The sequence below is a fragment of the Emys orbicularis genome, chromosome 1 (genome assembly GCF_028017835.1).
Source record: "Emys orbicularis isolate rEmyOrb1 chromosome 1, rEmyOrb1.hap1, whole genome shotgun sequence".
NCBI lineage: Eukaryota > Metazoa > Chordata > Testudines > Emydidae > Emys > Emys orbicularis.
The window spans coordinates 30,142,826-30,167,578 of record NC_088683.1 but is presented as its reverse complement, the minus strand read 5'-3'; the positions used below and the strand labels follow the sequence as shown (position 1 = coordinate 30,167,578).

General features: G+C 44.2%; 1 protein-coding gene across 1 annotated transcript in view; it reads right to left on the bottom strand.

Moving 5' to 3' along the window:
- The window catches only part of CDHR3 (cadherin related family member 3), a 75,726-nt gene that overhangs the window by 34,625 nt on the left and 16,348 nt on the right, over positions 1-24,753 (bottom strand). Inside the window, exons 2-11 of the mRNA XM_065423772.1 lie at positions 23,760-23,962; positions 20,516-20,684; positions 14,671-14,762; positions 11,989-12,083; positions 11,772-11,876; positions 9,863-10,011; positions 8,072-8,261; positions 4,429-4,597; positions 1,737-1,836; positions 1,491-1,589 (exon numbers count right to left, since the gene is read on the bottom strand). Of these exons, the coding sequence (XP_065279844.1) occupies positions 1,491-1,589; positions 1,737-1,836; positions 4,429-4,597; positions 8,072-8,261; positions 9,863-10,011; positions 11,772-11,876; positions 11,989-12,083; positions 14,671-14,762; positions 20,516-20,684; positions 23,760-23,962 (1,371 nt within the window). The remainder of the gene's footprint in view (positions 1-1,490; positions 1,590-1,736; positions 1,837-4,428; positions 4,598-8,071; positions 8,262-9,862; positions 10,012-11,771; positions 11,877-11,988; positions 12,084-14,670; positions 14,763-20,515; positions 20,685-23,759; positions 23,963-24,753) is intronic.

Here is a 24,753-nt window from a genome sequence, read left to right as displayed (position 1 = left end):
AGGCTCTCATCAACTCCTTCCCAGCCTGGAGCAGCTGTCAGTAGGGGACACCAGCAGAGAAGACCCTGCTGCACAAGCTCAGCTATGAGGGGGCATGCTGGTGGTGAGTTACCCTTCTGGGTAATGTGTGTCTCAATGCTGTTAGAAAAAATATCAGGTTTCACAGTCCCAATATATGGGTCATTTTTTAAAATGAAATATGGTGGTGGGGAGGAAGGGAACTACTACAGTGTGTGGTGGAAGAGTGGATTTTAATAAAGACTATAGCTTATATTTGGGGGTGAGTTTTTTCACTTTTAAATTTTTGCTGCCTCCAATTTAAGCTTGGTTTAATAACATGTTATAATAGAAAAGTTCCACAGCCAAAGAAAATTGGCTATGCTGTACAAGCTACAAAAAACCTGGCCCTTTAAACCCAGTGAAAATGCCCGCAAACGGCTGTAATTTCCATCTTTTACCCCCTCCCTCCAAAAAATCCCCCAAATTCCTGATGAAACTCTGTCTGTTCCTCTCAATTACTGTACACTCCAAGTAAAAAGATTTAAAAAGCCAGAGTTAAATGCAGCTGCAGGTAAGGGACATTGTAAACACACAGGTGGCAGGCCCTCTACACAGAGGAAGAAAACACTGCTAACACTGCAGAGAAGTTGCTTAGGAATAACTGCAGAACAAAAGGTGCTGTTAGAGCAGAGAAGCTGGAAGGTCTGTGGAGCAGGGAGAAGTGGAAAAGGCAGTGGGAGGTCTCAGGGAGGCTGAGGCAGATCATGTAGAAGATGCGCAAAAAATTCTCAGACAGCATGAGTGGAAAAACTCATGCTTGAAAGTTTTTTGCAAAATTGTTTAATCTGCAAATTTTTGCTATTGCAAAAGCAGGTTCCTCACAACAAATGTGTTTTTCCCCCACCCCCAAGTGAGTGCAAGTCTAACTCTGTTTCCTTGTATATACTACTCTGCTAGGCGGGAGTGGATGGTCTTGTGCTTAAAGCATTGCCCTGGGATTCAGGGGCATGATGACACCCCACCCACTACAACAGAGGCTTCAAGGGGTCCTCAGAAGGCAGCTTTATGACTGTCATTCACAGTGCCAGAGACAGGGGAATCGTCCCTCAGCTGAACCAAGGCTTTTTGGACCCATTTATGCTCTTTTACATAGTGTAAAGTGGCCAGCGTGGGAGTGAGGATCTCGCCCAAGAAATGTGTGTTCAGTTCTTGGTTCTACCACAGAATTGCTATGTAACCTTTGGCAAATCACTTAATCTCTCTCCCCCATTTGTAAAAGGGGGCATAATAATACTTCCTTTCTCCCACCCTTTGCCTGTTTTGTCTATTTACATTGTAAACTCTGTACTATGAGGTTGTGCAGTGGGGCCCTGATCTTGGCTGGGGCTTTGAGGCACTATTGTAATACAAACTAATATATTTTTGCTCCAAGATAATTATTTTACACTGTAACAACCTTACATCTATAGGATAGCCTTTACTTACTGTACCTTGAGTAATTTCTGAAACATTGAATACGTATGATGGGCTATTGAAGACTGGGAAGAACTCATTCATTGGAGTTATTTTGATGTAAATGTAGATATTATCTGGAAACAAAATGGAAGATTAACTAATGGTTAAGTATGGCTATGAAAACGTGTGTTGAACATAAATGTATTTTGAATAACATTCCTCCTGCTATGCAGTAACAGCATAGGAAAAAAATCTCAAAGAAGAATAAAAGGGATACTTGCTAGTATAGTAAGGCTGGGCAATATCTTGCACCACAGCTGTCAAAGTATATTCCTCAACTGCTAGATTATCTGGATTTTCGAAATCCAGATCTCCAATCAACTAGATTTAAAAAGAGAAAACTGTATTTATACCTCGTTACATAAAGTCACAACACACACCAAGCAAATGATGATTTCCAGTGTTCTGTCAATGTGCTGGCTAAATACATATACCACTGCCCTCTTTGAATTATACAAGCAATTAATAAATTACAGGACTGAATACACTCTCTGGTGTCTAGCTGTAATTCCTAACTCCATTACAGCCAAGAAGATTCATTCTCCTTTAGCTAAACTTGTAGGGGCCCTGTGTTACATGTAGCAAAAGTCTTGATCTTTTTATCTTTGAGTTCAAAGCGTGTGTAATATGCTGGCTAAGTGTAACAAGGCCCTTATCTCATGGTTGATCCATAAAGAGGAAAAGAACCTACTACTACCAACAAATAATGTTGATCCTTTAGATCAGAGGTTCTCAACCAGGGGTCTGGGGGCCCCTGGGGGGCCATGAGCAGGTTTCAGGGGGTCCTCCAAAATAAACCAGAGAGCAAGGCCATCATTGGACTCACTGGGACCCAGGGCAGAAAGCCAAAGCCCAAGCAACTTAGCTTTGCAGGGCCCCAGGCAATTGCCCTGCTTGCTACCCCCTAATGCCAGCCCTGGTTTTTAATCTACAGTACTGGATATGCAGAAAAACACTTGCTGTAGCACTGGTGGGCCATGGAGTTTTTATAGCATGTTGGGGGAGTCTCAAAGAAAAAGGTTAAGAACCCTTGCTTTAGATAACATAAGAACGGCCGTACCGGGTCAGACCAAAGGTCCATCTAGCCCAGTATCCTGTCTACCGACAGTGGCCAATGCCAGGTGCCCCAGAGGGAGTGAACCTAACAGGCAATGATCAAGTGATCTCTCTCCTGCCATCCATCTCCACCCTCTGACAAACAGAGGCTAGGGACACCATTCCTTACCCATCCTGGCTAATAGCCATTAATGGACTTAACCACCATGAATTTATCCAGTTCTCTTTTAAACGCTGTTATAGTCCTAGCCTTCACAACCTCCTCAGGTAAGGAGTTCCACAAGTTGACTGTGCGCTGCGTGAAGAAGAACTTCCTTTTATTTGTTTTAAACCTGCTGCCTATTAATTTCATTTGGTGACCCCTAGTTCTTGTATTATGGGAATAAGTAAATAACTTTTCCTTATCTACTTTCTCCACATCACTCATGATTTTATATACCTCTATCATATCCCCCCTTAGTCTCCCCTTTTCCAAGCTGAAGTGTCCTAGCCTCTTTAATCTCTCCTCATATGGGACCCGTTCCAAACCCCTAATCATTTTAGTTGCCCTTCTCTGAACCTTTTCTAGTGCCAGTATAGCTTTTTTGAGATGAGGAGACCACATCTGGACGCAGTGTTCGAGATGTGGGCGTACCATCTATTTCTATAAGGACAATAATATATTCTCAGTCTTATTCTCTAAATCTCTAGATCATGGGGTGTAGACCTATGCCAAAGGTCTCAGGTTCAGTCACTGATGATAATCCCTGGGGAGAGTCGTTACAAAGTGGTTGCCCAAATGGGGAATTAAAACCCAGTCTCTTGCATTGTGCCATACTTTGTAGCACCCTCACTGGGGTTGTCAGCACTAAAGCTCAAGTCTCTACCATTTGAGTTAAAATAGTAACTCCTTCAGCCGGTAGCAGTACTAGGTTCTTATCCTCTATGGAATAACCAATGGAGGGGAAATGGCACATTTAGCCAGCATGTTACATTATACAGCCAGTGTGAGCAGAAGAGATTAGGACTATAAATTCCTGTGTTGTCATGCAAATGTTTCTTAGCCTTGATGAGGAAGTAGTTTGCGGTACATCACCATCCATCATGCTTCTGCAATGTTCTTTTGAATGGTATATCTAGGTGCTTGCTGGTTGGTGTATTGCACAGTTTTTATCCACAAAACAACCAACATTACACATGCCAAGCAACTGGATAGAGTTCTTGTAACTGCAGATCTGATATCAGCACAAGGAATCCATTGTTCTGTCATGTGAAATAAACAAGTGCAATTCCCAAGGTGCATTTGTATGAACTGATCACCTTGAGTAGCGCTACAGTTCTTACCAGTGGAGTCAGGAGGCGGTTTTGAGTTTGGGGCTTCTCGGGTATGTCAGTCTTTCTTCTGAATAGCCAAGATCTCATGTAGTATGTTACAAACACTTGTGTGAATTGGGATTAGTCTGGCACTGTTTAAATTGCTGGGACCTGCCCCTGGTTGCTTCTGTTATGCCTCCATATCAGTGTTAAACAGGAATGAGTTTCAAAGCACTATCTTGACATTCATTATGTGCCCCCACACTCCTTAGAAAGGAGATTTCAAACAAGTCTATGGCTTTGGGTTTTCCCCCCCAGTTTTAACCATTCTTTCAGATTTTAGAACAAAGAGCAATTGTGCATCATGATCTCTAGACTCCATAGAGAACATTCTCACCAAAAAAAAATCATGCACGCATTTCATCAACAGTTTCACCCTAGCCCAATGTGAATAACAATTTTTCCTGAAAGGATAATGAATGTAGAGCATTGGAAGATACCTTAATTAGATTTAACAAACTGCCACCTTAATTGAGACTTCCTAAAACAAAACAATTAACTAACCACAATTCTTCCCGAGCCAGATGGATTCAGTGTAAATTTGTTACTTCCAAGTCCAGACAATCCAGTGAAGTTAAATTCATTATTTGGTGGTTCAACATCTATATCCTGGCAGTGATCTCGCAGGTCAAGGAGAAGTGTCCCAGTGGTGGCTGTTTCATATACCTCAAGTCTGTCAAAAAGAAATACGTTTCCCATCATGCCTCTTTACAACATTCCTCTTAACAGCTTTTGAAGTGTACTGCATATTGACTTCCACATACTTTTCAAACGAAAATCCCAGATTCCAACACCCCAAACTTTAGGAGCAGAGCTGAAATCTGATCTGTATTTTGTGGCTAACCCCTTTCTCTCTCTAATGGGCTGAACCAAAACCCTTAGACAGAACCCAAACCAAATGCTTGGAACACCTCTTAACTTTGAAACTAGCATCAGGATCTTAGTTTGATCCACCTCTAATTTTAAATGAGTCTCTTTTAAAAATCTGTGTTTCAGTACTCTGTCTACATGCTGCAATATGCTACTTCATTTGCCCCTTAATTGATACTTGGCCTCGGTTTTTCTTCACTGAACAAAATACTTAAATATATGCTTAATTTTACTCATGTGAGTAGCCCCATTGAAGTTGCTGTGGGACCAAAATCAATGAGACTACATGCATGCTTAAAGTATATGTTTGTGCTTTGTTGGATCAGGGCCTATGAGGGCATAAGGTTACTTTCAAATACTGAAATTAGTTAGACTCATAGACTCATAGACTTTAAGGTCAGAAGGGACCATTTTAGTTGTTATTCTTTATCTTAGAACAGCGTGTGATATATTTCCAACTAAACTATTTACAGTAACCCATGATCTGTCAGCTGAATCTGATATACCTCAATCAAAGCAATTCTCATTCATCACATCAGTTTTGCAGAACTGAAGAGTCCTTTCCTCCATGAATGGAATAGTAGACAACCATAAAGTTGGAGTGAGTTCCAGATGTTCTGTTGTGGTGATTGTCATCTTGACAATGCCATCTTCTATTGATGAAAGGCTCGGATACCCATATTATAATGCAATGTCAAGAACCTGATCCACAATGATTTTACAGCTTTCTGCAATTCTATTTCCCACAGTATCTCCTCCATCTCCCTACTTCCTTATTGCTTGCAGGGATGGGGTGGAATCATGACAGCTCCAGTCACTTCACTCAATACTCCTTGAGCAGCCTTGTATATGTCAGGCAAGATGGGAATAGCTTTTGCTTTGTCTGAGACATAGATGCATGGGGATTTATTTACAGGATGTGGGGCTCTATCCTGAGAAGCAGGGACCTTGAAAAAGACTTTGGGGTTATGGTGGATAATAACTGAACATGAGCTCCCAGTGTAATGCTATGGCTAAAAGAGTTAATGTGATCCTTGGATGCACGAACAGGGGAATCTTGAGCAGGAGTAGGGTCAACCTCTATATTTGACACTGGTATGACCACTACTGAACACTGTGTCCAGTTCTGGTGTCCACAATTCAAGAAGGATGTTGATAAATTGGGGAGGGTGCAGAGAAAAGACATGTGAATGATAAAAGGATTAGAAAACATGCCTTATAGTGATAAATACAAGGAGCTCAATCTATTTAGCTTAACAAAGGGAAGGTTAAGGATGACTTGATCGTGGTAAGTAAGTAACTACATGGGAAACAAATATTTGATAATAGGTCCTTCAATCCAATGGCTGGAAGTTGAAGTTAGACAAATTCAGACTGGAAATAAGGTATAATGTTTAATCAAAGTAATTAACCATTAGAGTAGTTTACCAAGGGTAAGGGTGGATTCTTCATCACTGACAATTTTTAAATCAAGATTGGATGTTTTTCTAAAGGACCTGCTCTAGTTCAAACAGGAATTATTTCAAGGAAGTTCTATGGCCTGTGTTACGTAGGAGGTTGGACTAGATGATCAAATGAGTCGCTTCTGGCCTTAGAATCAATGAAAAATGTCCCAAAGAGCTACAGGTTAAGGATCATGATGTTTAAAAACACAGGAGAAGGAGATTCCTCATAACTACAGGATTTCTTCCTAACTGGGTGCTTCGTGACATTCTTGGAACCTCAAGTAGATTGTTCAGATCAATTTAATAATTTCTCAATTTAGAGAGAAACACTTTCCTGTCACTAAACTATCAATATGCTTTAATTAGAGAGCTATTCTCTCATTTCCTGATGAATAAATATCTAGGAGTTCAATCTAGTCAGAAGTGACTGTTTTAAAGTGAGTTTCTTGCCTATCACTCTGATTCTGTTATTTTTAAAAACTGCAGCAGAGATTTAATAAAAACAAAGTGCTTAGGGCTCAATCCTGCTCTCAGTTACACCAATTGACTTCAGAGGTGTCACTCTTGAATTAAATTGAGTTAGACTGATATAAAACTGGATGTGAGATCAGAACCAGGCCCTGGGATCCAACTCTGTAGTCCTTGTGCAATCACAGATCCCATTGACCATCGCTGGAGTTTCACAAATAGACGGGTTACAGGACTGGGTCTTTTAAATGTGAATTGAAAAGATTTGACAAAAAATACATCCAATAGGCCTTACAACTGGAGCTGTGTGAATAACTGATTTTTCGGTTTCCTGGCAGTTCTGAAAAATCGTGGAATAAAATTCAGTTTGTATCATAGTGAAAAATTTCAGCAAATCAAAAATTTTAGTGGCTGGGGGGGGTCCTACATCTCAATGAGTACCCTAATCACTGGGCTAAAGATTACAAGGGAGCTTCCTCCTCCTACAGCAGTTTTGTGAATGATGCCAAAACCTTGTGAATCCAGCTCTCCCCTCTCCCCCCAATTTTTTTAATTAAAACTGGCAAATTCTTGTCCAATGCATGAATAGTTTCATGTTGATGAAAGAAGCATTTTTGGGGGGCAAATAAACGGTGTGAAAAATTTCTCCCAGCTCTATTGACAACAGCACAAAAATGGAATAACACCATGGTCAGCCCCATGAACTGTGAAAGATTCTAAATCCTGCATGACACAATCCCACCTATCCCCCCTCATCACCCACGTGCAGTATGAATGGTAGACGTCCAGGAGAAAATAGCAGGACTGATGGTAATTTATAGTGCTTGCAACTGCACACCAAACATGTATAATGGCAGAGTGGTCTATGCCCTGAAGAGTTTGCAGGCCAAGAACATGAAGATAGCAGACAAAGAAAGGGAGTTGGGAAAGGAGAGGGCAAAGGTTAAAATTAATAACAGCCAGAAGGGTCTGAAAGTCAACCGCTTAGAATGATCCCATTTAATAAATTCTAATGAAATGAGAGGGATGAAAAGTCTGCCCCTGTTCTGGACAGAAATGATGCTGTTTTTAATTATATACAGTCTATGGTCCCTCGATGCTGTGGTGATTGGCATCTGAATGGGAGAAAGAGATAAATAAAACCCTGATTTGGCACAGATGTTTTGGGCCCAATTTTCAAACCTGAACCAACAGGATGTTTGAGCCCTGCATCTTAAGACACACAGTCAGCACTTACCAGTAGGAGCCAATAGGGACTGCCCATTTGAACACACACATGCAGGATCTAGGTGCCTAACTAGGGTGCCCTTCATCAAATACTGGCCCCATCATATTGGTGAGAGACATTGTGAGTGGCTTAGTACCTGAAGTTGTACAAGCTACATTCTGGTGGGTTGTCATTGAGATCTTCAATAATGACTGTTATCTCTATTTCATTCGTTTGCCCACCACTGGGATTGTCCTCCACACGAATGACCAATGAGATGTTAGGATGTAGCCGTAGGGGAGCAGCATCTCGATCTATTCGCATAGCCACGTAAATCACACCAGTGACTAAGAGGAAAGGAATGAGGGGTTAGATACTCACCACTGGAAAGGAAATGACAAGAATTCATATTTAAATATATTGTTCTCCTCAAGGACTTGATGGCTCAGGGAACTGGTAGTAAATATAGAGCCTTCCCTACCTCCACATCACAGCTGTTTGTTTAGTGATCTGAAATAAACTGATGCATTTTATCTAACCCTTAGCAGATATGTGTCCACAGCACAAAAATACCATGATGGCTGACAGCCTCAGCAGAGAGGCCAATAACTGACCAGGCATGGAGACTGACCTACCTTCTCACCCCTAGTAGGGGTCTTTGTAAGTCAGGGGTGAGGTACATTGGCAGAGTAGTGTTGGGAAGTGTGCACTGCTAATGTTCATGCTGTCCCTGCTCTGTGGCTAAAGACAGAACTTCATTTTCTAGTGCTTTCAAGGCAGCTCTAGATCTACGTGTAGTAAGAATCATTCTCAACTATGACGTAGTGTGTCAAGTTCTGTCTTCACTCATTCACTTCTTGGTTATATACCCTTTCATCTGCCATTGTTCAAACAGGCTAACATGTCAGCCATGTATTACTATAGGCAAAGAGCCAGAAGAGGGTGACAGAATGTGTTTATACACTGTCTGTGTTTCTTAGTGTACTAATGGGGAGTGTAGCACTTTAAGCCCAAAAGGCACAGGGAAGCCAAAGCATTTAGAAAGAAGAAAAAGAGTCACTGAGCCTGATTCTGCACTGCCCTGTGCTTTGTGTAGTCATTTACAACTGTGCCAATCTGACTGAAAGTGCTACCAGTTCAGAAGTGTAACATTCACTGACACAGCTGTAAATGACTCGAGGAGAACCCGGTGTGCATGGACAGAAGGCGAATAGAGTGCAGACGTGTTTCTCTCCTGTTATATGAGCTCGTCAAGTCTTCTGAGATGTCTCACCTGGGGGAAATAATGGATTTGAATTACAGGGCTTCTGTAGGTCTTATCCTGGGAGGGGATTCAGCCTGCACCATGAAGGACATTAAAGTCCTGGTCCTGGCCCCCTGATCTGACCATTTTGTGTTGCTCTCATGGTTCAAAGAGGCATAAAACTGCCCTAAGAAGGCAACTGAGTCCTCTCGCCTAGAGGAATCCCAGGCTGGCATAAAGGTCTACATCACTCCCTCCCAGCCCACCTCTGGCAAAGTACGCATGTTGCAGGCAGGACCGAAGGTGGCTGGAGTGTGCCCTGAAAATCTCCAGCTGGCGCAGCAGCCCATCAGGGAATTTTGCAGCCAACGCAGATTAGGAAAACGATGAGGCTACACTAATTTATTCTGGAGGTGCCGGAGGTAACAGCCCTCAGGATCAGATGAGTTTAAGCCACTTTTGCCCCTCCCCCCCCACCCCTTCCACTTCCATGTTGAGCACAGCTCAGCCAGACCCAAGGACCTGGCCCTAAGAATGTATTAACCCGATATAAAGTATGCTGCTTCTTCATAAGGGCAGCGACAGAAGGAAATAAAATAACTTAAAACTGGAGCCAAAGGAGTTTCTCAAACCTGGATTGTTTCTTTTCTTGTACCAAAAGGCACAGATAGATTGAAGGACATATAGTATTTTTGTTTGTCTTACATGGATTTATGGAGAAATGCATATTAGGTGGACTGATGCTGTAGACAAGTGTGCTGATAATGCCTTCACCATCTGGATCTTTAGCTGTTATATTGGCAACAACAGTTCCTGGGCTGTTTTCCTCTGGAATCCTGTAGACTCTCTCTTTCCTAGAGTAGACAAAGAAGTTCAATAGAGGCAAATAAATGTTCCCCCGCGCCCATTGCTAAGTGTCAATATTGCTTGACAATCATAGAATTGTAGATGTCGGAAATAGAAGAGACCTGTTAGATCATCCAATCCATCTCCTGCAAATGGATTAGCTGTTTTCATTCCATCCACATGCAGGTTAAAAAATAAAAATAGCGGTAGCAGTATAAGGAATCTTGCTATGGAATAAACACAGTTACTGCTTCCAGGACAATATTATTTTAAAGAGCTTGTCTCAGTGGTGCAATAAACTTTTTAAATGACAGGGTCTGCTTTCCCCTGACTGAGCATGCCCAGAACTCCAGGCAACAATTGATTCACTTTATTTATAAAACTAGCTCAATATATTCACCCTGGTAGGGCTTGATTTCTCCTGAATGAGTTTATGGCCCAGGCATTGTTTTACATGCAAATTTGCATGGTTATTTGTGATTATTGCAGCTGCATGTACAAATGAGTATTCTGATGTGCAATTGCAGTTATTGCGTGTGCAATAGTAGGCATGGCAGAGCACCTAAGTCTGGGCTGCAAGGAAGCACTTATCTCTGCTTGTGCTTTATTCAATTATTTATCCAAAATGGAACAGCGTCAACAGAAGAGATTGATGGAGCCACACATCAAAATATCCCATAGCTCAGTGTTTAGAGCACTCTCCTGAGAGATGTGGCAGAACTGTGTTCAAATCCTTTCCCACCACTCAGGCAGAGGGGGGAACTGAGCCTGGGTCTCCCCCATCTCAGGTGAGTGCTCTAACAAAGTGGTTCTCAAAGCCGGTCCGCCGCTTGTTCAGGGAAAGCCCCTGGCGGGCTGGGCCGGTTTGTTTGCCTGCCGCGTCCGCAGGTTCGGCTGATTGCGGCTCCCACTGGCCGTGGTTCTCCGCTCCAGGCCAATGGGGGCTGCAGGAAGCGGCGCGGGCCGAGGGATGTGCTGGCCACCCTTCCTGAACAGGGGGCTTATGCATTGCAGTGGACCCTAAAATTGAGACTTAGGGCCCAGATTCATAAAGATATTTAGGCTCCTAACTTCCAGTTAAATCAATGGAAGTAAGAAGTCTAAGTACCTTTGTGGATCTGGACCATAGACCTTATTTTGACCTTCTGCAAAGGGGTGAGTTTCAGACAGAGTGTATGTCTTCATGCTTGACTTAGCATCAAACACGAGCTTTGAAAATTAACTGTAATAACATATACAAGGATAATGGAAAGAAACTGATCAAAACGTCCAACAAGAGACTAAGAAGTCAAACCAAAATGAAAATAAATAGTTATTATAATAGTTATTAATGTTTGCCAGAAGCTGGGAATGGGTGACAGAGAATGGATCACTTGATGATTGTCCTGTTCTGTTCATTCTCTCTGAAACACCTGGCATTGGCCACTGTCGGAAGACAAGATACTGGGCTGGAAGGACCATTGGTCTGACCCAGTATGGCCGTTCTTATGTATTATCATTAGTTTATTATTATTTGTTTGATTGTGGCACCTCAGAGCCCCAGTCATGGAGCAGGACCCCATTGTGATAGGCTCTGAACAAAAAGATAGTCCCTGCCCCAAATAGCTTACAATCTAAGTTTAAGAAAGATGGATATAGAAACAATGAGACATTGTATCAGTTAATGACTATATTACAGTCTCCCAAAAGGTTGAACCAATGGATGCTGGGGCTGAAAAGTCTGAGAACCGTTTGTATTTTTACGGTACAAAGTGAATGTTTCACTTACGTGGCAAAGTAAGGTGGTTCGTCATTGGTGTTAATGATGTTGACTATCACTGTCCTGGTAGTGCTCAGCCCTAGGCGGTCTGTCACTGTTATGTTTAACAAATAACTGTTAAATATAAAAACAAAATCAAACCAGAATCACTCCGTGGATTATATGCAGTAGGTCTCTGTTAACAATGAACAACGAGAATGATCAGCGGATCAAAATGAATACTTACGTATGTGGATCTCTCTCAAAATCAAATTCTTTTGTGGAAGAAATGGTTCCAGTTTGAGAGACAGTGAATGACTCTGACACAGGAGTACATGAATACTGGAATAAAAGGATTATGAATTAGCATCTTTATCTTTTTAAAACATCCAGCCATTCATTCACGGGCTTAAAGAATGGATCAAGGAAACATATGCCCCACATTTACAGTATTGCCCCAGAACTCTGTGTAAGGAGATGTACAGGCATCATGGTCATCAGCAGGATCAAACCCAGGACATTCATCACCAGAAACACAAGCCACTGTCACTTGAGCTATAGAAGTAAGTCTGCTGGTAAACAGCAAGCAGGGCATGACAGTGGTTCCCATTAGAAAGAGACATGGTCACACACCAAGCTAGTCATTGTGTCACATTTGCACCAGATCGATTGTTGGCCTCTCTGGCCTTCTGGTACTCCTGCCATAGCGCCTTGGCTTTCACATGGCACTGCTGCTGGTCCCTGTTGTAGCCCTTCTCCTGCATCTGCTGAGCAACCTACTCACAGACCTACTCATAGATATCCACATTTCTGTGGCTGGTTCAGAGTTGTGCCTGCACAGCCTCTTCTCCCCAGAGACCCAGGAAATCCACCACCTCCTGTCTCCTCCAGGCAGGAGCACGCCTGGGGTGTGTAGCCAGCATGGTCACTTGGGCAGTTGCACTCAACAGTGGAGAGCTGCTAGGTGTGCTCGCCAAGCCAGGCAATCAGAAAAAGGAATTTCAGAAATTCATGGGGCTTCCCGTCTACCTGACCCAGGGCAGCGGAGTTCACAACAGTGACCAGAGCGGTCACTGAGGGACATTATGAGACAGCTGCTGGAGGCCAGTAATGGTTGACATAAGTAACAGAGTGTCTACACTCACACTGCATCAACCTAACTACGTTGACCCTGACTCTATGTTGCTTGGGGAGATGGTGTTATTAAATCAGTGTAGTGGGGCACTTCAGTCATCAGGAGCCAAATTTAAGTGGCGACACATCCACAGCTAGGTTAATGTAAGGTGCCTTGAGTCAACCTAACTGTGTTGATTTAGTTGGGGATTGGTGATTTGGTTGGGGATTGGTCCTGCTTTGAGCAGGGGGTTGGACTAGATGACCTCCTGAGGTCCCTTCCTGATATTCTATGATTCTATGTGTAGTGTAGACCAGGCCTAACTTAACAAGTGATATTCTAGAACATACAGAATCAAATAATGATAAGCCAGGTGATCAGTAAAGTCTTCTTAAAAATTCTACAGCCTGCTCAGCTCGTGCTACTCCTCTTGTGTTACTTCTTGGGCTTGTCTACACTTACATTATATAGCGCTCTAACTTGCAGGCTCAGGGGTGTGAAAAATCACACACACACACACACACACCCCGAGCGCAGCAAGTTTGAGCGCTGTAAAGTGCTAGTGTGGACAGGCTCAGAGGGCTGGGAATACGGCTCCCAGCACTCTGAGCTATTCCCCCCCATGGAGGTGGCGCTCTCTCCCAGCACTCTCCCGCGACCACACTCACACATAAAAGCGCTGCCGCAGGAGCGCTCCCGCGGAAGTGCTTTGAACTCTGTAGTGTAGACATAGCCATGTGACAAATAGAAATGAAATAGAACCGAGTGTAACCATAACTCATCTCCTATTGTGATATGTTTAACTGAAGTTGCTGAAAAAGCAGCTGAGTAATCAAATCAATTAAGCTAACAAATTCTTGTCAATGGACCATTCTAGTTTTCCTGCTGGGAGTATTATTGTATCAGCAGTCCATCATTTCTGCATTTGCATCTCCTTATTATGGCTGGGATTTATCACCGGTTCAAAGACTTTTGCTGATGAAGAATTCACTGCAGTTATTTTTTTCTTTCATTGGCAATAATAATTAACCTAGAGCTAAATCCTGAGGCCTTTACACCTTTTCTTATTCAGTCAAACCCACATTGACTTCAGTGGGAGTTTGCCCGAGAAAAGACTGAGTAAGGAGGTCAAGAAAGCAGCTCCTACAATTTAATTGCTCTTTTGAGTAATGCTACAGGCTGAAGTAACACCTGAAATGTCTGTTTGTGATAATGTTGTATCTTTCACCAGTTTCTCAGGTAAATGCAATTACCCTTTCCAGATCTGCAAAAAGTGACTTTTCAGACATTCCTGCTGATACCCAGAACCTTTTCATATCAGCTAGTGCCATTTTTTTAAGCTGTTGGCCACAAATCACACTGTATTGCTTTCCAGATAGCTAAATGCTGACGTTTCATTGCATGAAAAGTTATTTCCCCAATGTTTCATTTAAAGGAAACTTCATTGTAACAAAAGATTAAAAGCCCCATTTAACCCTTACTCTGTAAAGGGGTTTTGGAGACAGTTTGTAAGAAAGACCCCGTTACCTGCTATATCTATGATGGGCCATATCAAAACTCTGTCTCCAAACTCTAACTTTGGGGTGTTCAAAATTTAAAACCCACTCCATACCCCAGTGGTGAGGGATAGGCGCCTTCTTATCAAAAATAACATTCTGCTGTTCTACTTTATTATTTAAAATGTTTCATTTCAGCTGACAATATACCTTTTTCTATATGCTTGATTAGTGAGCTCAGAGGAGAAAGTTCCTGGAATTCATTATATTTCAGATGCAGTGGATTGCATTGTCTCTTTTTTCCTTTAATTAAACTTACTGTGAGTTGTGACTGTTCGGGATCAGATGCATCAATCTGGTAAATAACTCCAGGAGGCGTTCTATTTCCCTCCAAGATATAAATCATTACAGCTGGATGAATAAAAATATAGTCGATGTTAATTTTATATTTAAAAAGGACACAGCTATACGGACTATATCAGAACACCTGATGCTTGTACTCACTCTACAACTCAGTCTAATTCCAAAATAAACAAAATACCCAAACACACACCAAAACAACACACAGCTGGGGCAAAAGAACATGCCCCCATGCTGTAAATAGACAACCATCAATATTTGCGATTGTGAACCGTACATCACTGACAGACAGAGCCCCACATAAATCATATCTTGAACTGGTCATTGGTAAATGGCCTGGGCTAGCCTGAATTTTTATGTTGTTGAGGGATTGTGACTAGTACCACCCACCTGCCTCACTGGATGGGAAACCTGAGGGGGCCAGCAGCAATTGGGATAGGCCCAGTTGAATGTGGGAAGAGAACATGTGCTGAGAGGATGCAGGGCTGCCCCTCCCCTTCAAAGTCTCTAGTCACTGGTTGGCAAGCTTGGGGCGGAAGGGATCTGATTGGTCCCTCACTCTCTCCTTTCATTAATTTAAACCCTAGCTTGGGCCTTGTAAGGCCTCTTGCTTTTTGCTCCATTCTAGCAGCCTCACCCTCTCTTCCTTGTACTAGCAGCCGTGAAGCTGTGTTTTGTGGTTGCTGTAGCTCTGATTGTTTGCCTGTTCTGGGGTCAGGAATTAATTTTTTTCTTCCTGTAGGGGCCAAACTGGCAGAGGGCTGGGGAGTTTTTTGCCTTCCTTGCAGCATCCCAGAGGTACAATTAAGTTAAATAAGAGCAGAGTTTAATAATTAATACTCAATAAGGACGTTATTTCATCACAACTTTCGAGTGTGGTTAAAAGGATAAAAGGAATGGTTCGCAGAAGTAAAAGACCTGGGATTTTACTAGTGGGCCTTGGGTTCATGGGATAGGGGGAGACCCTGAGGCCTTTGTGGTCTGAGGTCCCCCCCTTTTATTACCCTTGGTCCCCCTTGGGGACAGGAGTAGGACTCAGAATAGCAAGCTGAGTCCGAGGCTAGGTCTACACTACCCGCCTGAATCGGCGGGTAGAAATCGACCTCTCGGGGATCGAATTATCGCGTCTCGTCGGGACGCGACAATCGATCCCCGAATCGACGCTCTTACTCCACCAGCGGAGGTGGGAGTAAGCGCCGTCGACGGGAAGCCGCGGAGGTCGATTTTGCCACCGTCCTTACAGCGGGGTAAGTCGGCTGCGATACGTCGAATTCAGCTACGCTATTCGCGTAGCTGAATTTGCGTATCTTAAATCGACACCCCCCTGTAGTGAAGACCTGCCCCTAGAGGTAAGATGAAGAGAGTCTACCTGAGTTGTGGGTTATTGGGTAGGGAATCCCTTAACCCCCACATTGGAGCCACTTAAAATGCCTGGTAGGTGAGAGTATGGCTAACAGGGTAGATAGCACTCTGTCCATGTGTTAAATGTAATAAAGTTGTGGCCTGCTGCTTCAAAATCCATCCCTGTGTTTGTCCTTTTTCTTCGCTGTGTCTACATCAATTCAGTTCATATCATGAACTGCTAGGACTAGAATCTCATGTGCCACATCACTGGAAACATGGGAATCCCAGCTTTCCTAAGTTGTATAGGAATTATTGCTAGCATGGGTGGTTAATGAGTAAGCGGACCTTTAAATCATTATTTACTGTAGACTTTTCCATGTCTGCTATGTCCTGTGCTTATAGAACATTAATCTGTCCCAAGACCATGACTGGCTGCTCGTGCCCTAAGTAGCAGCAGTAATCCCGAAACAGAATGAGGATTCCTAGATGGCAGTGATATGAATATAAAGTTTAATGAAAAACAGACACATTTTAACAACCAGTGAATGTGCCATCAGTGTTAACTGCAGCTGGTATTGTTAACTAACCCCACCCAGTTAGACAATTCATATGTCTGTGTTCACTGATTTACTGCAGCGCTAGCTGAGTGTTAAACTGATACATTTATTTTTAACAAGCTCCTAAGTACAGCGTGTTTCATGCTGCGCCCATCCCCTGAAGTGTCATTATGTCAAATCGAATTATTATTTTTTATAGTCGCACCCACAATGTGCTAGGCACTGTCCATGCTCAGAAGACCCAGGCCCTTCTCCAAGGAGTTTATTTTGTCTCTCGTACAAAGTGTAGTATAGAAGCAAGAACGCCAGGGATGCTTAAATGTTATTTGTTAAATTGGCTGTTTTTCAACTAGAAATGGGCCTGAACCAAAACCTGCACTGGCTTTTAATCCTTAACCTTGGCAGGGATCAGTATTTAAACTTAGATCCAAACTTCATCCCTGGCCTCTGCCAGTGAGCCAAAACCCTGAAATAACATTGCCATCCTCCTAGCTATTGAGGTGTTCCTAAGCCAGAGCTGGATCCATATTTTGTGGCCCTGGCCCATCTGTACTTTTGGATAGGAAAAAAAATATCTTTGAATGTTTAATAATTCATTGCTGTTCTATACAAAAACACCCACAGTGTTAGAACACTGAAGTTTCAAACTGAAACTCTCAGAAGTCAGGAAGTGACAAAATTATGATTTCTCTTGTAACCTTAATTCTGCCCCTTTGTATGTGTATATGTTATACAGCCTTCAGTTACATGATGTCATGGTATAAGTTCTGCAGGTCCCTCATTACTGAGTGAGCTAAATGGGTGCTCAATGAGCCAGACAGCTGTTTGATATTTACTTTTATCCTCTTTGAGATGTGGGGCCATGTACTGAACATACACTGCTCTCCTTCCAAACCCCACCCTGAATGAGGAAGGGATTCTGTGAACTCCAGCCTCATTCTCAACACCCTGACCAATTGCTGCAGCAAATGAAGCAGAGGTGCTCCAAGTTCCCACACATTGCACCCTTTACACAGATGGGCCAATATCACCGATCACATGGAGGTAGTATTTTTTGGAACACTGCCTCTTTCCTTATGTACTATCACAGATCATAATCCCCATGACCTTACATTTAAAATTGATTTCCCACTTAAATTTCTCTCACACACATGCAAATTCACTGTACTGCTGTGCAACACTAACTGAGCACTAGCTTTATTGTCTTTCAGAAACTCTTGCACATGCACAAAGTACATTTATTTAAACCTTTGTTGCTTCTCCAAATCCAATTCAGTTTTCAACAAGGCATTAAACAGTACGTCCATAACCAAGTGACTATGCCTGGTTCCATAAAAGGCTGTCGAGACTCTCAGGATTACAATGCCTAACTTTTAGGTGCCTAGAAAACACAGGAACAACACTTCAATCTGAAAGGCCTGGGTTAGCCACTAGGCTCCTATATGAGGAGAGAGATAGGTGCCTTAGAATGTGATCCACAAAAGCCAACGGGCTAGGTGGGATCTGCCTAAGCTAGCCAATGGGAGATGCTGATGGGGGGGTTGTGTCTTAAGCTACACACCCCCAGGTCAGATTTCCATACCTAAATCCAGGCTGCTAGGAGGTGCCTATCTTTGCTTGTGATTCACAAACTGGGAGAAGGTGGGTGTTCGGCCGCCTAAGTCACATGCAGGGAACAATCAAAGACTGCCTAAATCCACATACAACAGCCAGGCATGAGCAGGAGAAGGAGCTCCCTTAATATTTAACCCAAGGGTTAGGGTATTTGCCCAGGATGTGGGAGACCCCTAGTCAGGGCCGGCTCTAGGCACCAGCAAAACAAGCTGGTGCTTGGGGCGGCACATTTTTAGGGGCAGCATGGCCGGCGCCAGAATGCCGCCCCTAAAAATGTGCCCCGGCCGCCCTAGCTCACCTCCGCTGCTGCTGCCACGGCGCGCGAAACAGCTGATTCGCACGCTGCTACTCGCCCTCCCTCCCAGGCTCTCAAACCTGGGAGGGAGGGGGAGATCCCGAGCAGCCGTTTCGCGCGCCGCTTCTCCCCGTCCGTCCCAGGCTTGAGAGCCTGGGAGGGAGGGGGAGAAGCGGCGCCCGCGCCGCGGCCACTCGGAGTCTCCCCCTCCCTCCCAGGCTCTCAAACCTGGGAGGGAGGGGGAGACTCTGAGTGGCCGCGGTGCGGCCGCCGCTTCTCCCCCTCCCTCCTAGGCTTGAGAGCCTGGGGGGAGGAGGCAGGGCTGGGGATTTGGGGAAGGGGAGGAGTTGAGGCGGGGCCGGGGGTGGGGTAATTAAAGAACGGGGGGGGGCAGCCAAAATTGTTTTTGCTTTGGGCGGCAAAAATCCTAGAGCTGGCCCTGCCCCTAGTTCAAGTGCCTAATGAGGAGAAGGGATTTAACAGGGATCTGCCACCTCTCAGGGGAGTGCCCTAGCCAGCAGACTATAGAGTCATTCAAACTCTTTTTCTGGCTCAATTAATATTTAATTGTTCAATTATTTAAAATGGAACAAGAGAGATTGAGGGAGACTGCATAGCCTAGGGCACTCACCTGAGAAGCGGCAGATCTCTGTTCAAATCCCTTCTGCTCACAGGCATCAATTTTTCATTTTTCTGGGTGGATGCTCCACCCCTGCTCTGCCCAGAGGCCCCGCCACTTCCCCCAAAACCCCATCCTCGCGCTGCCTGCCCCCATTCCGTCCTCTCCCCCAAGTGCCTTCTGCCCACTGCCAAACAGCTGATCGGCGGGTGGGTGCTGAGCACCCACTATTTTTGTTCCGTGGGTGCTCCAGCCCCGGAGCACCTACGGAGTCGGTGCCTATGCTTCTCCTCACCATGCAGAGAAAGGACTTGAACTGGGCATTGCCCCCATCCCAGCTCAGAACCCTAACCACTATGGTGAAGGTTATAAGGGAGGGCCTCTTTTCCTGCCCCCACCCCAGCTGTTTTGTGTGGAATTAGGCAACCTCTAATCAGGCCCCACAAATGATTTAGGTGGCCAAACAGTTTGTCTTTCCCCTGATTTGTCAATCACTTTGGGGCTTAGGTGGGAGATTGGCACCCAGATGCATAGAGGGATGCTGCAGTGTGCATGTTCAGATGCAGACACTTAGGTGTCAAGAGACTTTAGGTGCCTAGAGGGTTAGGCGCAGCCAAGGGGAGTTTTGTGGATTGCAGTGATGCCTAAAAATGGATGCGGATGTTTATGTACTTTTATGGATCCCACCCTACCTAACTGTCAAATGGGGAGTCTCTAACAGCTGCCACTAAGGCCTGGTCCACACTACCCCCCCACTTCGGACTAAGGTACGCAAATTCAGCTACATTAATAACGTAGCTGAATTCGAAGTACCTTAGTCCGAACTTACCACGGGTCCAGACGCTGCAGGCAGGCTCCCCCGTCGATGCCGCGTACTCCTCTCGCCGAGCTGGAGTACCGGCGTCGACGGCGAGCACTTCCGGGATCGATCTGGGATCGATTTATCGCGTCTAGACAAGACGCGATAAATCGATCCCAGAACATCGATTGCCTGCCGTCGGACCCGGAGGTAAGTGTAGACGTACCATAAGGCACTTCAGCTAATCAAAAAAGCTCATAAATATTTATTGTTAGCAGTAGCACTGCTTTCTTTTCACTCTTTTGGTATTTGAAAATGCCTGACCCGTTTTTAGTGAAAGTCTCGGGGGGAGGCGGTAAGTCACTCCCTGAATGAGATCAATCACTGAATTTCATCTGAAAATATAAAACATAGGTGACAACAACGGTGACCCTCCAGAATGGAAATATTTGGCCAATCTTAACTATAAGCATTGCTAGGCATTCTGTCTATAACATTTAGTGATTAAGGTTTAGTCTCCCAATATTGTAATTTCAAGCATTAGTCTCTTTTGTTACTTCCAAGCAGTTCTCTTACTTTGGTCTGCCAAATTGCCACGAAACACAGGAGGTTCATTAACATCTGTTATTTGGACAGTAAGTATTTGAAGGTCACTTGCCCCAGCTGTATCATTAACATAAATCTGCAAATCAAAGCTGTTTGGCATAGTTTCATAATCTAGAACAGGATCTCCAGTGGTAACAACCTGAAATGTAACAAATTATTAGTAGCACACTATGCAATCAAATCTGTAATTATTGTATATAGGAATCAATACATATAAAAAGGTGCCATGTTGGACTGGTTAAAGACTGAGGGCTACAGGAAGACGCACCAACTGAGGGGGTAGTGCTATAGGCCCCTGTTGGACTATTAAAGACTGAGCCCAGGGAGGGCTGCAGGACATTTTGGACTGTATCCCCTGGAAGGGCTTTGCTTGTTTTGCACACGGAGAGAGTGTGACTTGGCTGGAGGGCTGAGTCACCAAAGCTCCACTTGACAAGCGCAGTGGCTGACAGGGGTCGCCGTGAGCGGAGGAAAAATGGCAGGCATGCACACCCTCGACCAGGGAGCGCTCGTGGGAGGTGGGTGCCACCCTGTCACACAGTCTAAATGAGAATCTAGATGTTTTTAAGCAGATTGGGTCCTGCTTAATAGAAATATACCTTCAATTCACAACAATTAAACATTTTCACTGATTTCATGAAGAGTGTGTTAAGCTACATCTTCAGCTTTGCTGCTGCTGTTTTTAGATGCTTCTCCAGTGAAGAGGAAGGAGATGCTCGATTGTCCTTACATAGCACGATGGAGAAATACAGCATGTCATATGGAGGTGAGCCTGGACCACACTATGCACCTCTGAGCAGGAACAATTCTACCTCCAACTACCGATTGCTGCTGATAGCAGTATGTGCTCTTGCCAGCTGTGGGCCTGGAGAGGGGGAGACCAGATATACTCTTAGCTATACACTGCTCAAAGCAGGAGACTTGGTGCATGGGCTAGCATGTTCCTGCATAATGTGTGGGGAACCTGCTCTGCTGCTTTTGTTCTGTGATGGAGGGTAGGTAAGAATCTCCCTATGCTTTCCTCCCAGTCTCACACCACTGCAGCAGAGGGCAGTGAAAACAGAGAACAAGTATCATCACACCACCATCAAGGCAGCTTCAGCCAACCGATACAGTTTTCAGTTATTCCAAATGCCCTCTGCTGAATGGGAATATTCCCTTAAGACTAAGGGCTTGTCTGTGCAAATAATACGTGGGCAAGCTGGGGTGTAAATCTACACGAGCATGCCACGCATTCAATGTCCTGGGGGACCTGCTGACGCACACTAAAAGCTCAATAGTGCGATTGCGCTTTGACCTAAGCCTAGGTGGGTAATAGTGCAGACTACTTTGACTTTAAAAGTGTAGCCTGTAGTGTGGAAAGGAAATCAAGCAGGAATGGTACACATAAAAGGGGTTCATTTATCAATGGCTGTGGCCTCCTCAGAAATTCCCCAAAGAATCTCATGGTTTTAGGATTGTTGCAATGGGAAGAAATGTGCTTCACAAAGCAAGGTTCTAATTGTCAGCCCCCATAATTCATGCATGAAAACAGCCTTTCCCCATATCTCAGCAAAGACTCTAATAGTAGAGTGTAGTTCTGGGGCATCTCAATACTAGGAGTTCATTACTTTTACAAAATAAGGTACTAAACGTTCATTAGAATACTACGCAATAGCATAAATAATTAACACTAACTATGCTTGTCAAGTAAATAAGCTAATTACATTTGTGCTGCATCATCCTAGATTTTTAAATCATGTTTGTTCACTTGCCTGCTAGTTTGCAGAATTTAGTAATTCACAATGGAGTCATTGGGACAGATTTTAGGGCACATCTACACTACAGCAGCACAGGTATGGTTCTGCAGTGTAGATGCTTCATACATCTACAGAAGGGGGTTTTCCCTTTAGGGTGACCAGATAGCAAGTGTGAAAAATCGAGACACTTTTTTTCGGTGGTGGGGGGGTATAGTTGCCTATATAAGATAAAGCTCCTAATATCAGGATGTCTGGTCACCCTATTTTCCATCGATGTAGGTAATCCACCTCTTGGAGAGGCAGTAGCTAGGTTGATGGAAGAATTCTTCATTGATCTAGCTGCATCTACCATGAGGATTAGGTCGACCTAACTACATCACAGAGGGTGTGAAAATTTTCACAGCCCTGAGCGATAAAGCTAGGTCAATCTATTTTTTAGGGGTAAACCAGGCCTCAATCTGGCGTTGCTTCACCTTTCTGCTTTAAGCTAACTTGTTGTCCCTCAGATCCTGCAGCTGATCTGTACTGCCCTCCAGTAAGTTAGGGAACCCTGAGAACTGCTCTAGCTTGTTCCAGCTGTGCTGCTGTGCAGAGCCCCCAAGCAGGGCCGGCTCCAGGCACCAGCGAAGGAAGCAGGTGCCTGGGGCGGCCAATAGAAAGGGGCAGCAGTCCGTCGGTTGTTGGGGCAGCACGTCCGGGTCTGCGGCGGCAATTCAGCGGCGGGTCCTTCCTTCCTTCCGCTTCCTCTTCGGTGGCAGCTCCATCGCCCAGCTTCAGTCTTCGGCGGCAATTCGGCAGCCGCTCAATTGGGTTTTTCTTTTTCTTTTTTTTTTTCCTTCACCACTTGGGGCGGCAAAAAAGCTGGAGCCGGCCCTGCCCCCAAGGGCCCTGCCAGTAACTGAGGATATCTGGGCCCCCAGTTATACCTCCCTTCCCCAAACATACCATCTGCATCAGCAGCCAGGAGGGTGGCGAACCATCCCTATGGCCGCTCTATGCTGCCCAAGGATTCCTCGGTACTGAGGGAGCCTTCAAGGAGCTGATGAAACTGGATTCAGCTGTTAAGTGAGGTTGACGATCTTCCCATTAAGGTGAGTTAGTAAGATTCTGTTATAGTGCAACAAGTTGGATTCAATGGGGCCTGATTCTGAATTTACATCACCCTAATCCACATATACTTTACGGGTGCTTTTATTCACCTTAGCATTTTTTAAAACAATGACTTCTGTGATACATGGAACAAATGTGGTGTTTGTTTTTCCCCCTGCACCAATCAAAAGGCTGGAATCACTATCAGCTATTCATGTGCTATAAGAGTTGAATTTCCTGTAATAGATACCTTGATCTGCTTTTGCAACTCTTACAGTTAAATGATACATGAATAAATACTGTACCAATATCAGCTCTCAGTAATCCAAAGAGTAAGCATCAGTCTACAGACTAAACACATTGCCCAATCTGAATTGAAAACTTACCTTGTAAGTATGCGTAGCTCCAGGATCAATCCGAAAAGCTTTTGTAAGTGGATTTGAGTTTATTATTAAAGGATATCCTGAAGCCACTTCAGAAGGTGATGGTGATAAAATAACACTAAACGTATAAACCAAAACATGAGCTGAAGAATTTTCTGTCACATTGCCTGTAGCAGGCAAGCCATTAAGTGACAGCGTTTCCCCCCCTGCAAATTTGAAAAGGAAAGTAAAATTACACTTCTGTGAAGCCGTCTCTGTGAATGTTAGCTGGGACACAGAGCACACACCTTCTGCCATGTGCTGTGAACACAAATGACCTGATATTCCTCTCATGCTGATATGAATTGTGATGTTACACAGCTGTCGAACCCATGCAAGTGAAAGGAGACTCAAACCATTTATTTTCTGTTTAAATGCTGTGGTCCTGCCACTGCAAGTTACTGATGTTAATGCAGTATTGTTACTACATTGCTTGTATTCATATGATAGCTAGAAATATATGTTTCCTATCAGTCACCACCCTCTGCTGCTGCCTGTCTGCACTGAATCACATTAAAAATAAAGTCAGACAAGCAAGCGTGTGTGACTAAAAGGTGTTTAGAATTCTTTTGTGAATTCTGTTCTCAAGAGGTGACACTCCCCTTCCCTTTCCAACATGTCTTGTCATAAATTAACAGAAGAGAAGGCAGGGCCAGTTCTTCAAGGTGCTGAGCAGCTCCAGAAAAGTTCAATGTAATCTCAACCCTCCAGTGTAGTTAGCACCTTGCAAGATACTGCTAATGCATTGCAATCCATTCAGGGCCAGGACCTGGGCCAACATTAAAAAAAAAAAAAAGTGTCTGTGATGCCATGCACCAGGTCACGATGCCATTCACTCAGATTTTTTCGGGGGGAGGGAACGGGACATAGGGGCTTCTGGGCCAGGGGGGTCAGCCTGCTGGTGGCAGTTGAGCGCATCTAAGAGGGGAAGAGGAGGCTCAGGTGGGGGAGGAAGAGG